This window comes from Octopus sinensis, linkage group LG23 (genome assembly GCF_006345805.1).
Source record: "Octopus sinensis linkage group LG23, ASM634580v1, whole genome shotgun sequence".
NCBI lineage: Eukaryota > Metazoa > Mollusca > Cephalopoda > Octopoda > Octopodidae > Octopus > Octopus sinensis.
Window position 1 is genome coordinate 333079 of NC_043019.1, and position 16906 is coordinate 349984.

At 35.5% G+C, this 16906-nt stretch overlaps 1 protein-coding gene across 2 annotated transcripts in view; it reads right to left on the bottom strand.

Moving 5' to 3' along the window:
- Nucleotides 1-14854, bottom strand: part of LOC115223635 (puromycin-sensitive aminopeptidase-like) — a 67509-nt gene extending 52655 nt beyond the window's left edge. For both annotated transcript variants that reach the window (XM_036512463.1, XM_036512462.1), the window contains exons 1-4: nucleotides 14689-14854; nucleotides 10747-10822; nucleotides 8704-8783; nucleotides 2883-3005 (exon numbers count right to left, since the gene is read on the bottom strand). In XM_036512463.1, coding sequence (XP_036368356.1) covers nucleotides 2883-3005; nucleotides 8704-8783; nucleotides 10747-10822; nucleotides 14689-14790 — 381 coding nt within the window. In that variant the 5' untranslated portion in view covers nucleotides 14791-14854. The remainder of the gene's footprint in view (nucleotides 1-2882; nucleotides 3006-8703; nucleotides 8784-10746; nucleotides 10823-14688) is intronic.
- Nucleotides 14855-16906: the final 2052 nt, after the last annotated feature.

Sequence of the window (16906 nt, forward strand, 5' to 3'; positions counted from 1 at the left end):
TCTTTTCGGTTTGAACAGCAGTTTTTTCTAGCGGTGTCATATGAAATAATTATGACCCTAGTATCGATCTATTGCATTTCAATCTGTTTTAGGGTTAGGGTTAGTTAAGGTTAGTTAGGGTTAGGGTTAGGGGTGGGGGGGAAGGGTATCTTTTTTTCTACAAAAATGTAAATAAACCCAATCTGTTTCTTAAACGAGGGACATAATCATATGGCACAGAATGTTTTCACCTCAATAGACGTCATTGTTGGGTTGAAATTGCAGAAATTGAAGAAAAAACAAAGACAATATCTTACAAACTATAGATTTTCTCGATAAGCCGAGAAAAAGATGTTTTATACACATTCTACCAGTATAACAAGTTTAAAAGTGTTTAGTTACCTAGAAATTATTTTTAAAACTGCCGTTCAAACCGAAAAGATCCCATATTTTTAGTGTGAACTTGAAAACATTATGCTGTGCTAACTTGTGAAGTCGTTGTTAATATATTTTAGCTCATAAGGCGGCAAATCTAGCAGAATCATTAGAACACCGGGAAAATACTTAGCGTCTTTTCGTCCATCTTTACGTTCAGAATTAAAATTGCTGCGAGGTCGACTTTACTTTTCATCACCTTCGTGGTCGCTAGAATAAGTACAAGTTGAGCACTGGGGATCGATGTAATCGACTTACCTCCTATTCCGAAATTGTTGGCCTTGTGCTAAAATTTGAGTCCAATATATTTCAGCTTGTGGAGGCGCGTGGCTTAGTGGTTAGGGTGTCGGCATCATGATCGTAAGACGCGTTGTGTTCTTGAGCAAAACACTTCATTTCACGTTGATCCAGTCCACTCGTCTGGCAAAAAGGAGTAACGCTGCGATGGACTGGCATCCCGTCCAGCTCGGGAACATATACGCCATTGAAAACGAGAAACCAGGCCCATGAGCTAGGCTTTAAAAGGGCGCAGTGGAGGCGCGTGGCTTAGTGGTTAGGGTGTCAGTATCATGATCGTAAGATTGTGGTTTCGATTCCTGGACCGGGCGACGCGTTGTGTTCTTGAGCAAAACACTTCATTTCACGTTGCTCCAGTCCACTCGGCTCGCAAAAATGAGTAATGCTGCGATGGACTGGGGTCCCGTCCAGCTGGGGAACACATACGCCATAGAAACTGGGAAACCGGGCCCATGAGCCTGGTTAGGCTTTAAAAGGGCGCATTTATTTATTATTATATTTCAGCTTAGCTCATCACTGTGGAACTTAACAAAGAATACCTATTTCTTTACTACCTACAAGGGGCTACACATAGAGGGTACAAACAAGGACAGACAGACGGATTAAGTTGATTATATCGACCCCAGTGCGTAACTGGTACTTAATTTATCGACCCCGTAAGGATGAAACGCAAAGTCGACCTCGGCGGAATTTGAACTCAGAACGTAACGGCAGACGAAATACGGCTACGCATTTCGCCCGGCGTGCTAACGTTTCTGCTAGCTCACCTTTTTTTTTACGGTGGTGGAGACGTCCTACGCTGCTGGTGTATATTAGCGTCGTCATGGCTGGATCAGGAACATGGTTGGCTGACTGGTCGTCTGTCGCTAGAACTGGAACATGGCTGAGTCGCTCGGTGGTCAGAGGTTAGTCCTGAAAAGGACTGGAACCTAAGACCGGTGTTGCTGGAACATGGTCTGTGGTCAGTGACTATACTTTAGAAAGTCTAGAGCCAAAGAATACCGTGTTAAGATTCCGATGGTGTCCTTCGGAGCTAACATTTCAACTCAGCATTAGTTTACTCTAACAGTCATAACATTACTAAGATCTTAATTGAGATACGTTAATTGTCTCAAGTGATCTTATATGTTTCAGTGAACGAACGCAAGAATAGAACAAAACAGGACTTGAACCTCTGACTATCTAGATTATAGTTGAACACTCTTTCCCCTCGACTTTCTCATAATCAAAATGGCTGCTATTTTGACCGGTAGGCATTTTAAACGTGTGGCTGCTGCTTTGACTGGTAGGTTCTTCCATATACGTAACAAATGCCAAATCTCTCACAGAAGGATTTGAAATTAGAATTTTGTTCGAATTTTGTTCGATGCACTAACAATCTTGCTAAAACACTGTATTTTGTTTGTTAATATTATCAGCGATAATAATAATACAACTCGGATAAAAACTCTAAATATAAAAAAAAAAACACAGCGAAAACGAAACAAGTAGACACATAGACCTTTCCACCTCTCTTCTTATCAGTCAGTACATACCTACATATGTGTATATACAAATATAATTGTGTGTATGTATGTATGTACATATATATTTATATATAATTGTATGTAAGTATATATATATATATATATACATACAATTGTATATGTACATATATACATATGTAAGTATATATATATATACATATATATATATACATATGAGTATATGTAAGTATATATATATATATATATATGTATGTAAATTGTGTATATACACATACATACATACAATTGTATATATACATATATACATATGTAGGTATATATATATACATATATATACATATACATATATATATATATACATACATATGAGTATATGCAAGTATATATATATATATACGTGTAAATTGTGTGTGTGTATGTGCATTTTCCAATTGATTCTACATTTAAATATATACGAAATAGATTCTATTTAGTGTCAAAATGAATTTTCCGCAATTAATTAGCTTTAAATAAATTGAGATTGACAAATGAAATAGAAAGATAAAAATAATGACCGGACATACAAAATTATAAAATGAAAAAAAAAAAAAAAGAAAATAGAAAAGAACAGATGAAAATAAAATAGAATACAAACAATTACGGACAAAAAAAATAGTGGTGAGCGAGACAGAAAATAAAATTCACCTTCAGATCAGCTGCAATTACTTTACTGTGACTGCTGTCGTTCTTAAATCTACCGAAGAATATTCCGCCATTGAAATAATTTACTCGTCCACCGTATGCCAACCTCAACTGACCATCGCCAACCTAAAATAGAAAAAAGTCGATGGGATTCATTGATTTCTTCATCATGGAATCGGTGTTTTTGGTAAAGGTGGGAAAGGTGAGCGAAAACGTAATAAATTGTTCAGCGATTTAACTAGATTTAACTGAAATAAATTGCTATTGACTGCTGGTGGTAGGTACACAAATCACACACACACACACACATACGCATTTATATATACAGAAAAATCAATGGTAATTATTTTGCCACAAAAGCTAGAATAAAATATTTACGTTTTAAGCAAATTTAAAATCGATGTAATCTTGACTTGTTTTCTCAAAATTCTTCAAATTAATTTTGTTCCCATCGATTGTATTAACAATAAATTTTTAATATCGAATATAAAAGCTGAAACTAATCCCTTTCTCCCTCTCTTTCTTTCACACACACACACTTTTAAAGTATACAAGTATATGTATGTGTGTTCATGTATGTGTGTTCATGTATGTGTGTTCATATATATATATATATTTTTTATTCAATGCTTATCTACATAAATGTACGCACGCATATACATTAGTTTTTGTGAGTATGCGTGTCTCTAGGTCGGTAGCCAAAAGAAAGAAAAGTCTGCTCAACATTTATAGAAAGTAAATATTTGTATCAAAAGTTTTGGAATTTAAGTTTGTATTACTTAGATTTACACTGACGTCTAAGCACTCTTGGTTAATCAAATTCTTTTGATAACATCTGAACAATGAGGCATGTTTTTACACAATGGATATGCTTCCTATACAAAATAGAAAACAAGCTTCTGTCACCTTGCACTCACCAAACGAAATTCATTTTAAGAGATGACCTGAACTTCAAACAAAGAGATGACCTGAACTTCGATAAGGAGCCAGGGAAGACAACAATACCTATTTCTTTAGTACCCACAAGGGGCTAAACATAGAGAAGACAAAAAAGGACAGACAAAGATATTAAGTCAATTACATCGACCTCAGTGCGTAACTGGTACTTAATTTATCGACCCCGAAAGGATGAAAGGCAAAGTCGACCACGGCGGAATTTGAACTCAGAACGTAACGGCAGACGAAATACTGCTTAGCATTTCGCCCGGCGTGCTAACGTTTCTGCCAGCTCACCGCCTTCCTTTTTTGGAGCAACGTGAAATGAAGTGTTTTGCTCAAGAACACAACGCGTGGCCCGGTCCAGGAATCGAAACCAGAATCTTACGATCATGGTGCTGGCACCCAAACCAGTAAGTCACGCGCCTCCACAGTGGGAAGATAACAATACACTAACAACAAACTACAAAAACCCAAACAAATACATGTAAATAGGATGAGAGCACACAAGATTGAAAACGTCATAACAAAATGCAAACAACCAAAAGAGCATATCAAAATATTAATTACACCTATCACATCAAACATTAATAATTTAGTAAGAACTGTAGCCAGTTATACAAGTATACACACACATATACTAGAAAAAGTGGCTTAGGAAGGAAATATTTAAATATAGACATGCACGCATAAACATGTGTATATGCATGTATACACCCATACAGGTCTTCATGTGAGAACGTTTACGCATATACGCATGTATAGTTAAGAAAGTTGTGTTCTATTTCAATATGCAATTCTAACTGGTTTCAGTTATCAATCTATCTGAATGTACGTACGTATATAAATGCGTAATAAACGCAACAGTACAGGACTTAGTAAATTAATTTGGTATCTAAAAAACAATAATACACAATTTAATTTAGATTGGTTGATTCTCTCTATTTCATTCCCTTATGATAAAGGCAAAGAATTCTGCCAATTCTGTAATACTGAACTATTTTGTATTCTTTTTTTCTAAGAATATCCTTGTAGACACGTTCATATAGCGTGCTTATCATTGGCAGAATTGATTTTCTTCTTACATTTCACTTCCACTCGATATATCTATTTCCAAGCTTTTAAGCTTTTATTTAATTCACATATCGCTCCATATTTCTCATTTATTAGTTTTCTGCTTATTTCTTTCCTTTAACCCTCCTCTTTCTATACGCTAACTGTTTAAAAAAAACTTAATAGCATTCCGTTCATCATTATACACATCCATCCCATTCTGTTAAAATGTCTTATTAATGAGTTTGGTTTATTTCTTTCTTTCCCTGATGAGAGGATTACATTGTTTTAGACCGCTTTATCCCTTTGGAAAACCAATGTTGTCTTCGAAACATATGTTGGAAATGAAAGAATTTGAATAATACCTGCGTTCAACTCCATTTATTTATTTATATATATGTGTATATATATGTATATATATATATGTGTATATATGTATATATGTATATATATATATATATATATATATATATATATGAATGTGTATATATATATATGTGTGTATATATATATATGTGTGTATATATATATATATGTATATATATATATGTGTGTGTGTAAGAGTTCGACTTTACATTTCATCCTTTCGGGGTCAATAAATTAAGTACCAGTTGCACACTGGCGTCGATCTAATCAACTGGCCCTCTGCGCCCAAAACTTTGGGCCTTGTGCCTAGAGTAGAAAAGATTTTATAATTTTAAGGCGGGGAGCTGGCAGAAACGTTAGCACGCCGGGCAAAATGCATAGCCGTATTTCGTCTGCCGTTACGTTCTGAGTTCAAATTCCGCCGAGGTCGACTTTCCCTTTCATTCTTTCAGGGTCGATAAATTAAGTACCAGTTACGCACTGGGGTCGATATAATCAACTTAATCCGTTTGTCTGTCCTTGTTTGTCCTCTCTGTGTTTAGCCCCTTGTAGGTAGTAAAGAAATAGGTATTTCTCCTGTCATTACGTTCTGAGTTAAATTCCGCCGAGGTCGACTTTCCCTTTCATCCTTTCGGGGTCAATAAATTAAGTACCAGTTACGCACTGGGGTCGATATAATCAACTTAATCCGTTTGTCTGTCCTTGTTTGCTCTCTCTCTCTGTGTTTAGCCCCTTGTAGGTAGTAAAGAAATAGGTATTTCTTCTGTCATTACGTTCTGAGTTAAATTCCGCCGAGGTCGACTTTGCCTTTCATCCTTTCGGGGTCTATAAATTAAGTACCAGTTGCGTACAGAGGTCGATCTAATCGAATGGCCCCTCTCCAAAAATTTCGCATGTTGTACGTAGCGAACAAAAGAATATATTTTCTAAGTAGCTCTTTACTCAAAAATGAACTGTGAATTTAGGAAATTTTACTTGGCGCTTATTTTTTTATGTTATGATAATTTCCCTCCGCAGTTTTATTGCTCCTAAATTGATTAGAATGAGGGCGCGTGGCTTAGTGGTTAGGGCATTCGGCTCATGATCGTAAGGTTGTGAGTTCGATTCCCGGCGATGCGTTGTGCCCTTGAGCAAGACACTTTATTTCACGTTGCTCCAGTCCACTCAGCTGGCAAAAATGAGTTGTACTTGTATTTCAAAGGGTCAGCCTTGTCACTCTCTGTGTCACGCTGATTATCCCCGAGAACTACGTTAAGGGTACACGTGTCTGTGGAATGCTCAGCCATTTGCACGTTAATTTCACGAGCAAGCTGTTCCGTTGATCGTATCAGCTGGGACCCTCGTCGTCGTAACCGGCGGAGTCTTTTTTTAAAATTGATTAGATATTTTCGCTTTTAAGTACATCTTAACAGCACTGCTATAATTTCAGCTTAATTAAAACTAATTCTTTAATTATTATAATCCTTTAGAATTTGTCATAATTCAGCTTACACACGATCTGGGAAACGAAACAATGAAACAGAAAGAAAAAAAAAACAAGTGGTAATTAAAATAAATTGACAATGTATAGAAATATTTAATTGATATTTTTTTGTACCTGTCATAAACAAGATTCCAGCTTGCTAATTATTTATCTCTCAAATAATAATTAAGTCCGTTCCAAAAATATTTAACCTTAAAGTGGGTGTGTGTTCATCACGGAAAATTTCGTATTCCTGTTATGTCGTGGAGTTTGTTGTTTGATAGTGGTTAGGGTGTTGAACTCATGATCGTAAGGTTGTGGTTTCGATTCCTGGACCGGGCAATGCGTTGTGTTCTTGAGCAAAACAACTTCATTTTCACGTTGCTCCAGTCCACTCAGCTAGCAAAAATGAGTAATCCTGCGACGGACCGGCGCCCCGTCCAGCTGGGGAATTTCTACGCCACTCAAACCTGGAAACCGGCCGTTATGAGCCTGGCATGGCTCAAGAAGGAACATGATCAAAGACATTCCTGCCGTAACAGTTCCATCCTTATAGTTCTGTACAGGACTACAATAGTCAATGCGTCTTTCGCTTATCTAAGCTGGTTGGGTGTTCATCTTGGAAAATTTCACATTTCTGTTTGTGCCGTTGAGTTTGTTGTAGTCCAAATTCAGTATATCTATGATCAAAGACATTCCAGCCATGATAGTTCCATAGGACTACAATAGCCAATGTGTCTTTCATTTAAATAAGCTTGTCGGGTGTAATTTGAAGGAGATTTGGCTACTATTTTCTGGCAGGTCAATCGACAACATAGAAGCTGTATTTGATGAACAAGTGGTTATTTATGTCTGTTCTGTGTAAAGTGTCGGCCACTTATTCAAGCCGGTCAGGTTTGGTTTGAAGGAGATTTACCTACTATTTCTAGCTGGTCAAGCAAACACGTAGAAACGCTATTTGAGGAATAAGTTACTACTATTTTTGTTCTGGCCTGGTCTGGTTCTCCGTCTGTTTCGGCGACGAGTGTTCCAGCTGATACAATCAACGGAACTGCCTGCTCCTGAAACTAATGTGTAAATAATTGAACACTTCACAGACACGCGTACCCTTAACGCACTTCTCAGGGAGATTAGCGTGACAAGGCTGGCCACTTGAATTACAGGTACAACCGATTATTGCCAACTGAGTTAACTGGAGCAACGGGAAATAAAGTGTCTTGCTCAAGAACTCAACGCACCGCCGGGATTCAAACTCACAAGCTTATGATCTTGAGCCGAATACCATAACCACGAAGCAACGCGCCTTCGCTATTTTTGTTCTAGTGGAGGCGCAATGGCCCAGTGGTTAGGGCAGCGAACTCGCGGTCATAGGATCGCGGTTTCGATTCCCAGACCGGGCGTTGTGAGTGTTTATTGAGCGAAAACACCTAAAGCTCCACGATACTCCGGCAGGGATGATGGTGATCCCTGCTGTACTCTTTCGCCACAACTTTCTCTCACTCTTACTTCCTGTTTCTGTTGTACCTGTATTTCAAAGGGCCGGCCTTGTCACTCTCTGTGTCACGCTTTATCCCCAAGATACTACGTTAAGGGTACACGTGTCTGTGGAGTGCTCAGCCACTTACACGTTAATTTCACGAGCAGGCTGTTCCGTTGATTCGGATCAACCGGAACCCTCGTCGTCGTAACCGACGGAGAGCTTCCATTTTTGTTCTATGCAGGACTACAATACCTGACGTGTCTCAGTTATCTAAGAGACTTTTCGGCATGCATAGAAAAACTCATGTCCAGGTCTGGTTATCGCAGATTATCTGTAGGCTAAAATTTAAGTTTTTTTATTGACAGTCGTTCGGTGATACACGGGTAAAGTGATTCATATCCTTCTACCAAATTGTGACTGTTAAGAATCAAGACACTGCAGGATACGTCAGGATAAAATATCTTATGGACGTGTTGCGTTAATGACCAAATGGACTGCACAGTGAAGTGGAAAAGGATGTTACTTACGTTGAGTTCGTACGGGAATTTCAACGCGGCAGTTTCTGTTCCTTCGTTGATGATGACTTCAGCTTTTTGTTGTAACATATCTACGACAAAAGGTCAACATTGTGTGTTTATATGAAGTGCAAAAAAAAAAATAATAACTATATATATATGTATATGTATATGTATATATATATATATATATATTATTATATATATATTATATATATATATATAATATGTATATATGTATATATATATATATATATATATATAAGTATATATATGTTTTGTATATATATATATATATATATATATATATATACATATCTATATATATATATATGTATATATATATATATATGTATATATATGTATATATATATATATATATGTATATATATATATATATATATATATATATGTATATATATATGTATATATATATATATATATATATATATATATATATATTGTATATATATATATATATATATATAGGGAGAGTTTACGAAAGAAACAACAAACGACGAAGACAGGTGGCGTACAAAACAAAAAGATGCATTAGTATAACGCTCAGGAATAGAAAAAGTCTTTTACGTTTCGAGCCTATGCTCTTCTACAGAAAGGGACACAGAAAAACAAGGAGAGAAAAAAATATGTGTAGTGGCTAACGATCTATCATGGTGACTATATAATATATATATATATATATCTCTATATAAACGGCAGTTTGTCTGTGCGCTTTCTGTGTGTCTGTTTTCTCGTACCCTCACTCTGACCACGGCTTTCAACCGATTCTGATGAAACTTGACACACACATAGCCCAATGTCATAATTCAAAACTAACGCAGCGAAAATTTTGAAAAGTTCCCCCAGTTCTGAAAAAAATCGATAAATTCGACATGGGGTCGAGAATCAGAAACCCAAACCACAGACCGTCTAGGGGACGCAACTCCACCTTTTTTAACTCTCAAAAAATTTTACCATCATTTTTCCCCCATTTTTTTGCTATTTTTTGGCTATAACTCTCTAAAAATGCTTTATAGTTATTTCCCTTACAAACCTGAGCAACGCCGGGCGATACTGCTAGTATATATATTATATATATATTATATATATATTATAATTGATTTTGATATAATCATAATTGTTAAGTTTTAAGTTTCTAGTTTGATAATAGAGTTTATTATAAGTAAAATCACTATATTATTTATATCTTAAAAATATTGTTTAAATATTTCTGATTATTTTTAAAATATTTCAATTAACCTGAAGATTGACTGTAACCATAACTCGAATTATTAATTGAATTTAAATTATATATATATATATTATTAAATTAAATATATATATATATATATATATATATATATAGGGAGAGTTACGAAAAAAACAAAAGACGAAGGCAGGTGGTGTACAAACAAACAGATGTATTAGTATAGCGCTCAGGAATAGAAAAAGTCTTTTACGGTTCGAGCCTACGCTCTTCTACAGAAAGGGACACAGAAAAAACAAGGAGACAAACGAGGAGAGAAAAAAATTTGTGCATTGGCTAACGATCTATCATGGCATCTGACTCAGACTATATATATATCTTCGATTAGGTACGTGTTTTCGTGCCAATGAAATATTGAGTAATCGCAACTCCGGGTCAGTCCTACAATAGGCTGGTGTTATTTTTTCGTTGAAGAATGGTCCTTGTACTCTGAGTCGCTCAAAAAACGCATCAGAACTCGGATAAATTTCTGCTTCACGAACCTCAACTCTCTCTCTCTCTCTCTCTCTCTCTCTCTCTATATATATATATATATATATATAGTTGTCTTACGCTGTTCATAATTCCAGCTCTCCTTTAAAGCAATTTTGCTAGGACCATTTAAATATGAAGAAATAGAATTCTTTGTTGTTGGAATTTATTCCAATTTCCACCAGACCCGTATCGGGTGCTGTGACAAAAAAGCTTTCTTTCTCACTAATTCACACTCTCACACACACTAAATCAAGCGGTATCTGCTTTGGATGATACTACGCTTTTGTTAGGGATTAATTCAAAGAATTACTTACCAACGCCTGTGAAGTGAGCATCTTTGAAGAACAGATCTTTAGCCTTGAGTTCAATAAACTGCGTCGGTTGCTCAACCTGAGAGTAAGAGCAGAAGAGATATATCAAGTTTCTGTGGGCTAATCCTTTCATGGTTTATTAACCCCTTCTTAGACGACAACCTGGTTCCCTTCCCCGATCAATACTTTCTATCTTTGATTCGTTTCTGTTATTTGATTGCAGCCACACTGGGGCGGCTGTGTGGTAAGTAGCTTGCTTACGAACCACATGGTTCCGGGCTCAGTCCCACTGCGTGGCACCTTGGGCAAGTGTCTTCAACTATAGCCTCGGGTCGACCAAAGCCTTGTGAGTGGATTTGGGAGACGGAAACTGAAAGAAGCCCGTCGTATATATGAATATATATATATATATATATATATATATATATATATAAAACAACAGCAGCAATTTTATTCAGGTGAATGCACGTCATTGATTGGTTGAAATTACCGAAATACGACGAATTTAAGACGAAATAACTTTGAAAATACAAACTGTACTCGACAACACTAAGAATTAAAGATTTTTTATATGACACATTCTACCAGTGTCCGAAGTTTGAAAGTGTTTAGTTACAAAAAATTAATTTCTCGATCTGCCGTTCAAACCGAAAAGATCCGAAAAGATAAATTTTATTTTCCATTCAAAAGAATTAGCAAAAATTCTACCTGTGAACGCAACCCTAGTATGTAATTTCAAGGAACTTCAAAATATAAATTTATGATCCAAACCAAAAAGAAAAACAAAAGATGAATCAGATATTTATGATTTATATTCCAGTTTTTGATAAAAAAACCCCCAACTTATCTTAATATCTATCTATTACTCATGAAATGTATTTTATTTTCTCCGAATTCTAACATCAAAGGACATTTTTGCAGTTATATTCGTCCGTACATTACTATATTATGCTTTGTTTAAGTAACACGCTCTGGTAAAAGTATATTGGTTTGAAATTTCGGCACAAAGCAAGTTCGAGGAAAGAGCCAGATCGATTACATCGACCCCAGTGTTCAACTGGTACCTATTTTATCGACTCCGAAAGGAAGGAAGGCAAAGTCGACTTCGGTGGTGTGGTAGAAATATTCTGAAATATTCTGAAATATTCTGACAATGTTCTTTATTCCTTACAAAACAAAGCTATAAAAAAGAAGAAAAAAACGGGAAGGGTTCGCCTTATCCTGCTAGAAATAATAGCCGAATCATCTCCAAATGACAATCAATCATCTATAATTAAAAATTGCCAAATGACACGTAAGATAGTGTTATCGTAATAAGACTGCCCGAACAAATGACATGAAGATTACAACTGGGATTGCTTTAAATATAAATACATTTTCTAAGCGCTGATCCGGGGGTCTAAACAACAACAGCAAGTGGAGGCGCAATGGCCCGATGGTTAGGGCAGCGGACTCGCGGTCGGAGGATCGCGGTTTCAATTCCCAGACCGGGCGTTGTGTGAGTTTATTGAGCAAAAACACCTAAAGCTCCACGAGACTCTGGCAGGGGTTTGTGGCGACCCCTGTTGTACTCTTTCGCTCCAACTTTCTCTCACTATTTCTTCCTGTTTTCTTGTCCCCGATTTACTACGCAACCGCTGAGCCTGGATGCGCATTCATCCATCCATCCATCCATCGATGCTCTCGGTGTCGGGGGTTGACCTGCTTTCTCTTCTGCGGGTCTTACGAATAGCAAAGGACAACGTTTCGGACTTCTCCCATCTTGCGAGCTCTGGGACGGAGACCGTTCGCTCAACAGCAACAGCAACAGCATCAACAACAACAACAAGAAGTATGACAATCTTAACCCTTTACCTGTCCTGTGTTTCACATATTATACACAGGGCATGTTTCCATGGCATCCATGTATCATCTCTCTCTATATAAACGGCAGTTTGTCTGTGCGTGTTTCTGTGTGTCTGTTAGGTTGTACCCTCACCCTGACCACAGCTTTCAACCGATTCTGATGAAACTTGACACACACATAGCCCAATGTCATAATTCAAAACTAACGCAGCGAAAATTTTGAAAAGTTCCCCCAGTTCTGAAAAAAATCGATAAATTCGACATGGGGTCGAGAATCAGAAACACAAACCGCAAACTATCTAGGGGACGCAACTCCACCTTTTTTAACTAAAAAATAAATTTACCATAATTTTTTTCCATTTTTTTGCTATTTTTTGGCTATAACTCTCTAAAAATGCTTTATAGTTATTTCCCTTACAAACCTGAGCAAGGCCGGGCGATACTGCTAGTATACAATACATATGATTCCTGTTTTATTTCAACCACTAGAGTAATTTGGGATTTAGGAAAAGCAATGCTTTATTTTAATCAGAACGTATGATTAAATGTAATACATTAAACATATTTCCCAGACGTTAAGACATCATAAATGTTAAACATTTTCAATTTTGGATCTTTTCGGTTTGAACGGCAGTTTTTTCTAGCGGTGTCATATAATTAAAAACATCTATAATTAAAAACTGCCAAATGACACGTAAGATATTGTTATCGTAATAAGACTCTGCCCGAACAAATGACATGAAGATTACAACTGGGATTGCTTTAAATATAAATGCATTTTCTAAGCGCTGATCCGGGGTCACCCATAATTATGACCCTAGTATCGATCTATTGCATTTCAATCTCTTTTAGGGTTAGAGTTAGTTAGAGTTAGGGTTAGGGGTGGGGTGAAGGGTATCTTTTTTCTTCAGAAATGTAAATAAACCCAATCTGTTTCTTAAATGAGGGACATATTCATACGGCACAGAATGCTTTTTACCTCAATAGACGTCATTGATTGGTTGGAATTGCAGAAATTGAAGAAAAAAACAACAAATATCTTACAAACTATAGAATTTTCTCAATAAAGCCAAGAGAAAAAGATGTTTTATGAACACATTCTACCAGTATACGAAGTTTAAAAGTGTTTAGTTACGTGGAAATTATTTTAAAAAACTGCCGGTCAAACAGAAAAGATCCTCAATTTTTTCAACAACCAGATTAACTTTATGAAAGGAAAGCTTTAGATAACTAAGAACATATGATCCTATATGCTACACATGACGTATTTCTCTGGTGTCCATGCACCATAGAGTGGCTTCAAATTTTAACATAGAACCAGTAATTTCGGGGGAGAGGTTAAGTCGGTTACATCGGCCCCGGTGCTCAACTGGTACTTCTTTTATCGACCTTGGTGGTATTTGAACTCAGAACGCAAACTCAGAAGAAATGCTATTAAACGTTTTCTCTCGGCGCGGTAACGATTCTGCCAGCTTGCCGTCTTATCCATGCATCATCTCTCTGTATTGAAGTCGTCTGTGTATGGCAGGTTTGGTAGCCTTTCACTAACACTATCTCCTCCAAGACCCTGCGGTGCAAGTTGACCAAAATTGAGAGTATGATAGAAGAAGGCTTGCTCTTCCTTCCGTAGAAGAAAAAAATCAAATCGGACCATGTTAACACCAAAAATTATTTATATCAAAAAGGTGCTTCTTTTCTATGAAAATCCCTATTTTTTTACTATTTTTTGACTGTGTATTTCAACCAGAAAAAAATGTTCACTTAAAGAGAATAACAAGCTACATAATGCAAAACTTTTACTTTTCAAAAATTCCAATGCTAAAGAGGCGAAACAAACCCGAGCAACGCCAGGCGATACTGCTAGTATATGATACGAATTCTCAATGAATTTTTTTTTCAGCTGCCAGAGTAATTCTGGACGTTCGAAAAGAAAAAAAGCTTTATATTAACCAGAACATGAAACAGTATCTAACTAAAATACTGAAAACAGACATGGACGTTTAGTAAAAAAAACTTGTGAAAATGCTTTGGACAAGCAAAGAGTTGAATACTTTTAGGAATAAAAAGAAAAATTCGCAACAAAACAGTATTTTTATTTACCTTAATTTTTATATCTGCTTTCGCTTCAAAAGAATTGGTGTTCAAATCCCAGTTGAAATTCAATTCGTATTTCTCAGGAACAACTATGATTGATTCAGCCATGCTTTGTACTTAACAACGGTGAGATAAGATAAGTGACTGGTGAAGAATTCCACAAAGTGATTTGGTCTTTATAAAAGAGTGTTACTGGGTGGTGACGGGGCTTATTAGGGCAACATCAGTAATGTAGGAGTAAAACTATATTGTTAACGTGAAGGTAACACTGTTTTGTGAAAGTGGGTCTCATTCTCAAGGACTTTATTCTTTCAAACTGAAAGGAAAAAATATGGCGGAATTGGGACGTAATCTCATGTTGACGTCATAAATGTGTGTAACGTGTCACGAAATGAAAACAAAAACATATATACATTTGTAGCTTACTAACTTGACGTTTATATACACATACATATAGACATACAAATAGACACACAAATATATGCATTTATCTATATTCCATAAAACTTTCCTCGAATTTAGAATTATATCAATATATGTCAGAGTTTTGAATACTATGAAAGACATAGATACATACATGTATTACATGTGTGTGTGTGTGTGTGTTTTTCAGCATCTATCTATCTATCTATCTATCTATCTATCTATCTATCTATCTATCTATCTATCTATCTATCTGTCTGTCTGTCTGTATGTATGTCTCTCTGTCTCTCTCTCTGTTTCTCTCTGTCTCTCTCTGTCTCTCTCTCTGTCTGTCTCTCTCTCTCTATATATATAATAATCTCTATACACACATATATAATTATATATATGTTACACAAGCACACACACACATATATATACTTGTATGTATGTATACATGCATACACATATGCATAAATACACACACACACGCACACACACACACACACACACATATATATATAGTGTTTGTGTGTGTGTGAGGGAGAGAGAGAAAGAGAGTGAGAGATAGAGAGAAAGGGAGAGAATAACATAGCAAAGTCAAATAAAGTAGGCTTTAATTCTCTTCCATAATTTACAAAATATATATGCTATTCTTTCATCTCCTGCTGTTTGAAATTTTTACTTTGCATTTATCGTTCGCGCTTGTTTCAAACAACTCATTAAAACAAATCATAATACTTTATACAAACTATATATATAAAAAAAAATTATATTTCCATGGTATAAATTAAGAGATTTATGGGGAATATTAAAAGCAAACCTCGTAGATTTTTCTTATGCTTTTCATTAACAATATTGTTAGAAATGTTATTTCGCTTTCGAAAATGCTATTGTTTGATAGTTTCTGTTGTTAATTACCAACTCTATTAGTTGTAGTTGTTTCTCTCTAAAGCTAGAAGCAGTTTGTTATATTCTACAGTCAATATCCCTTATTGTGGTTGATTGAAATAACATTTTTAATAGCTACACTGCCTCAAGTAATATAGAAAGACTTTTCACAAGTTACATTTATGAATCATAATTAGGAGTACGTTTCGTTAAAGATCAAAAAATGTTCAACTGTTGTTTAAACACTACAATTATTTTTCATGTTATATTAAAGGTGTTAAAAGTGAAATCGGTGGGAAACGTGGCGTGGATTAGAGTTGGGAACGATTAGTGTTGGAATTGATTAATATTAAACAGAAGTATACTTTGCTGAATATCAGAAAGTTCAAATCTAACGTTTCAGGTACGTATCCTTTATGAAGGAGTAAAATAAAATGGCTTTGTTGGCTTGATATAAATATATATATATATATATATATATATACATAATCTGTAGAAGAATATGTAAATGGATGAATGAATAATCCTTTGTTTACCTGATGAGAAGATTGCATTTTACACCGTTTATTCCTTTGGAATAAAACCAATGTTGTCTTCGAAACATATGTCGAAAGTAAAAGAATTTTAATAACATCTGCTTTCAACTCCATTTATTACTTATATTATATATATATATATAGATATATATATATATATATATATATATATATATTATATATATAATATATATATATATATACACACACAATAATGTCTATACACACATATATAATTATATATTATATATATGTTACACAAACACACACACACACACACACACACACACACACACACATGTACTTGTATGTATGTGTACATGCATACACATATGCATAAATACACACACGCGCGCACACACACATACACACATATATATATATATGTGCTTGTG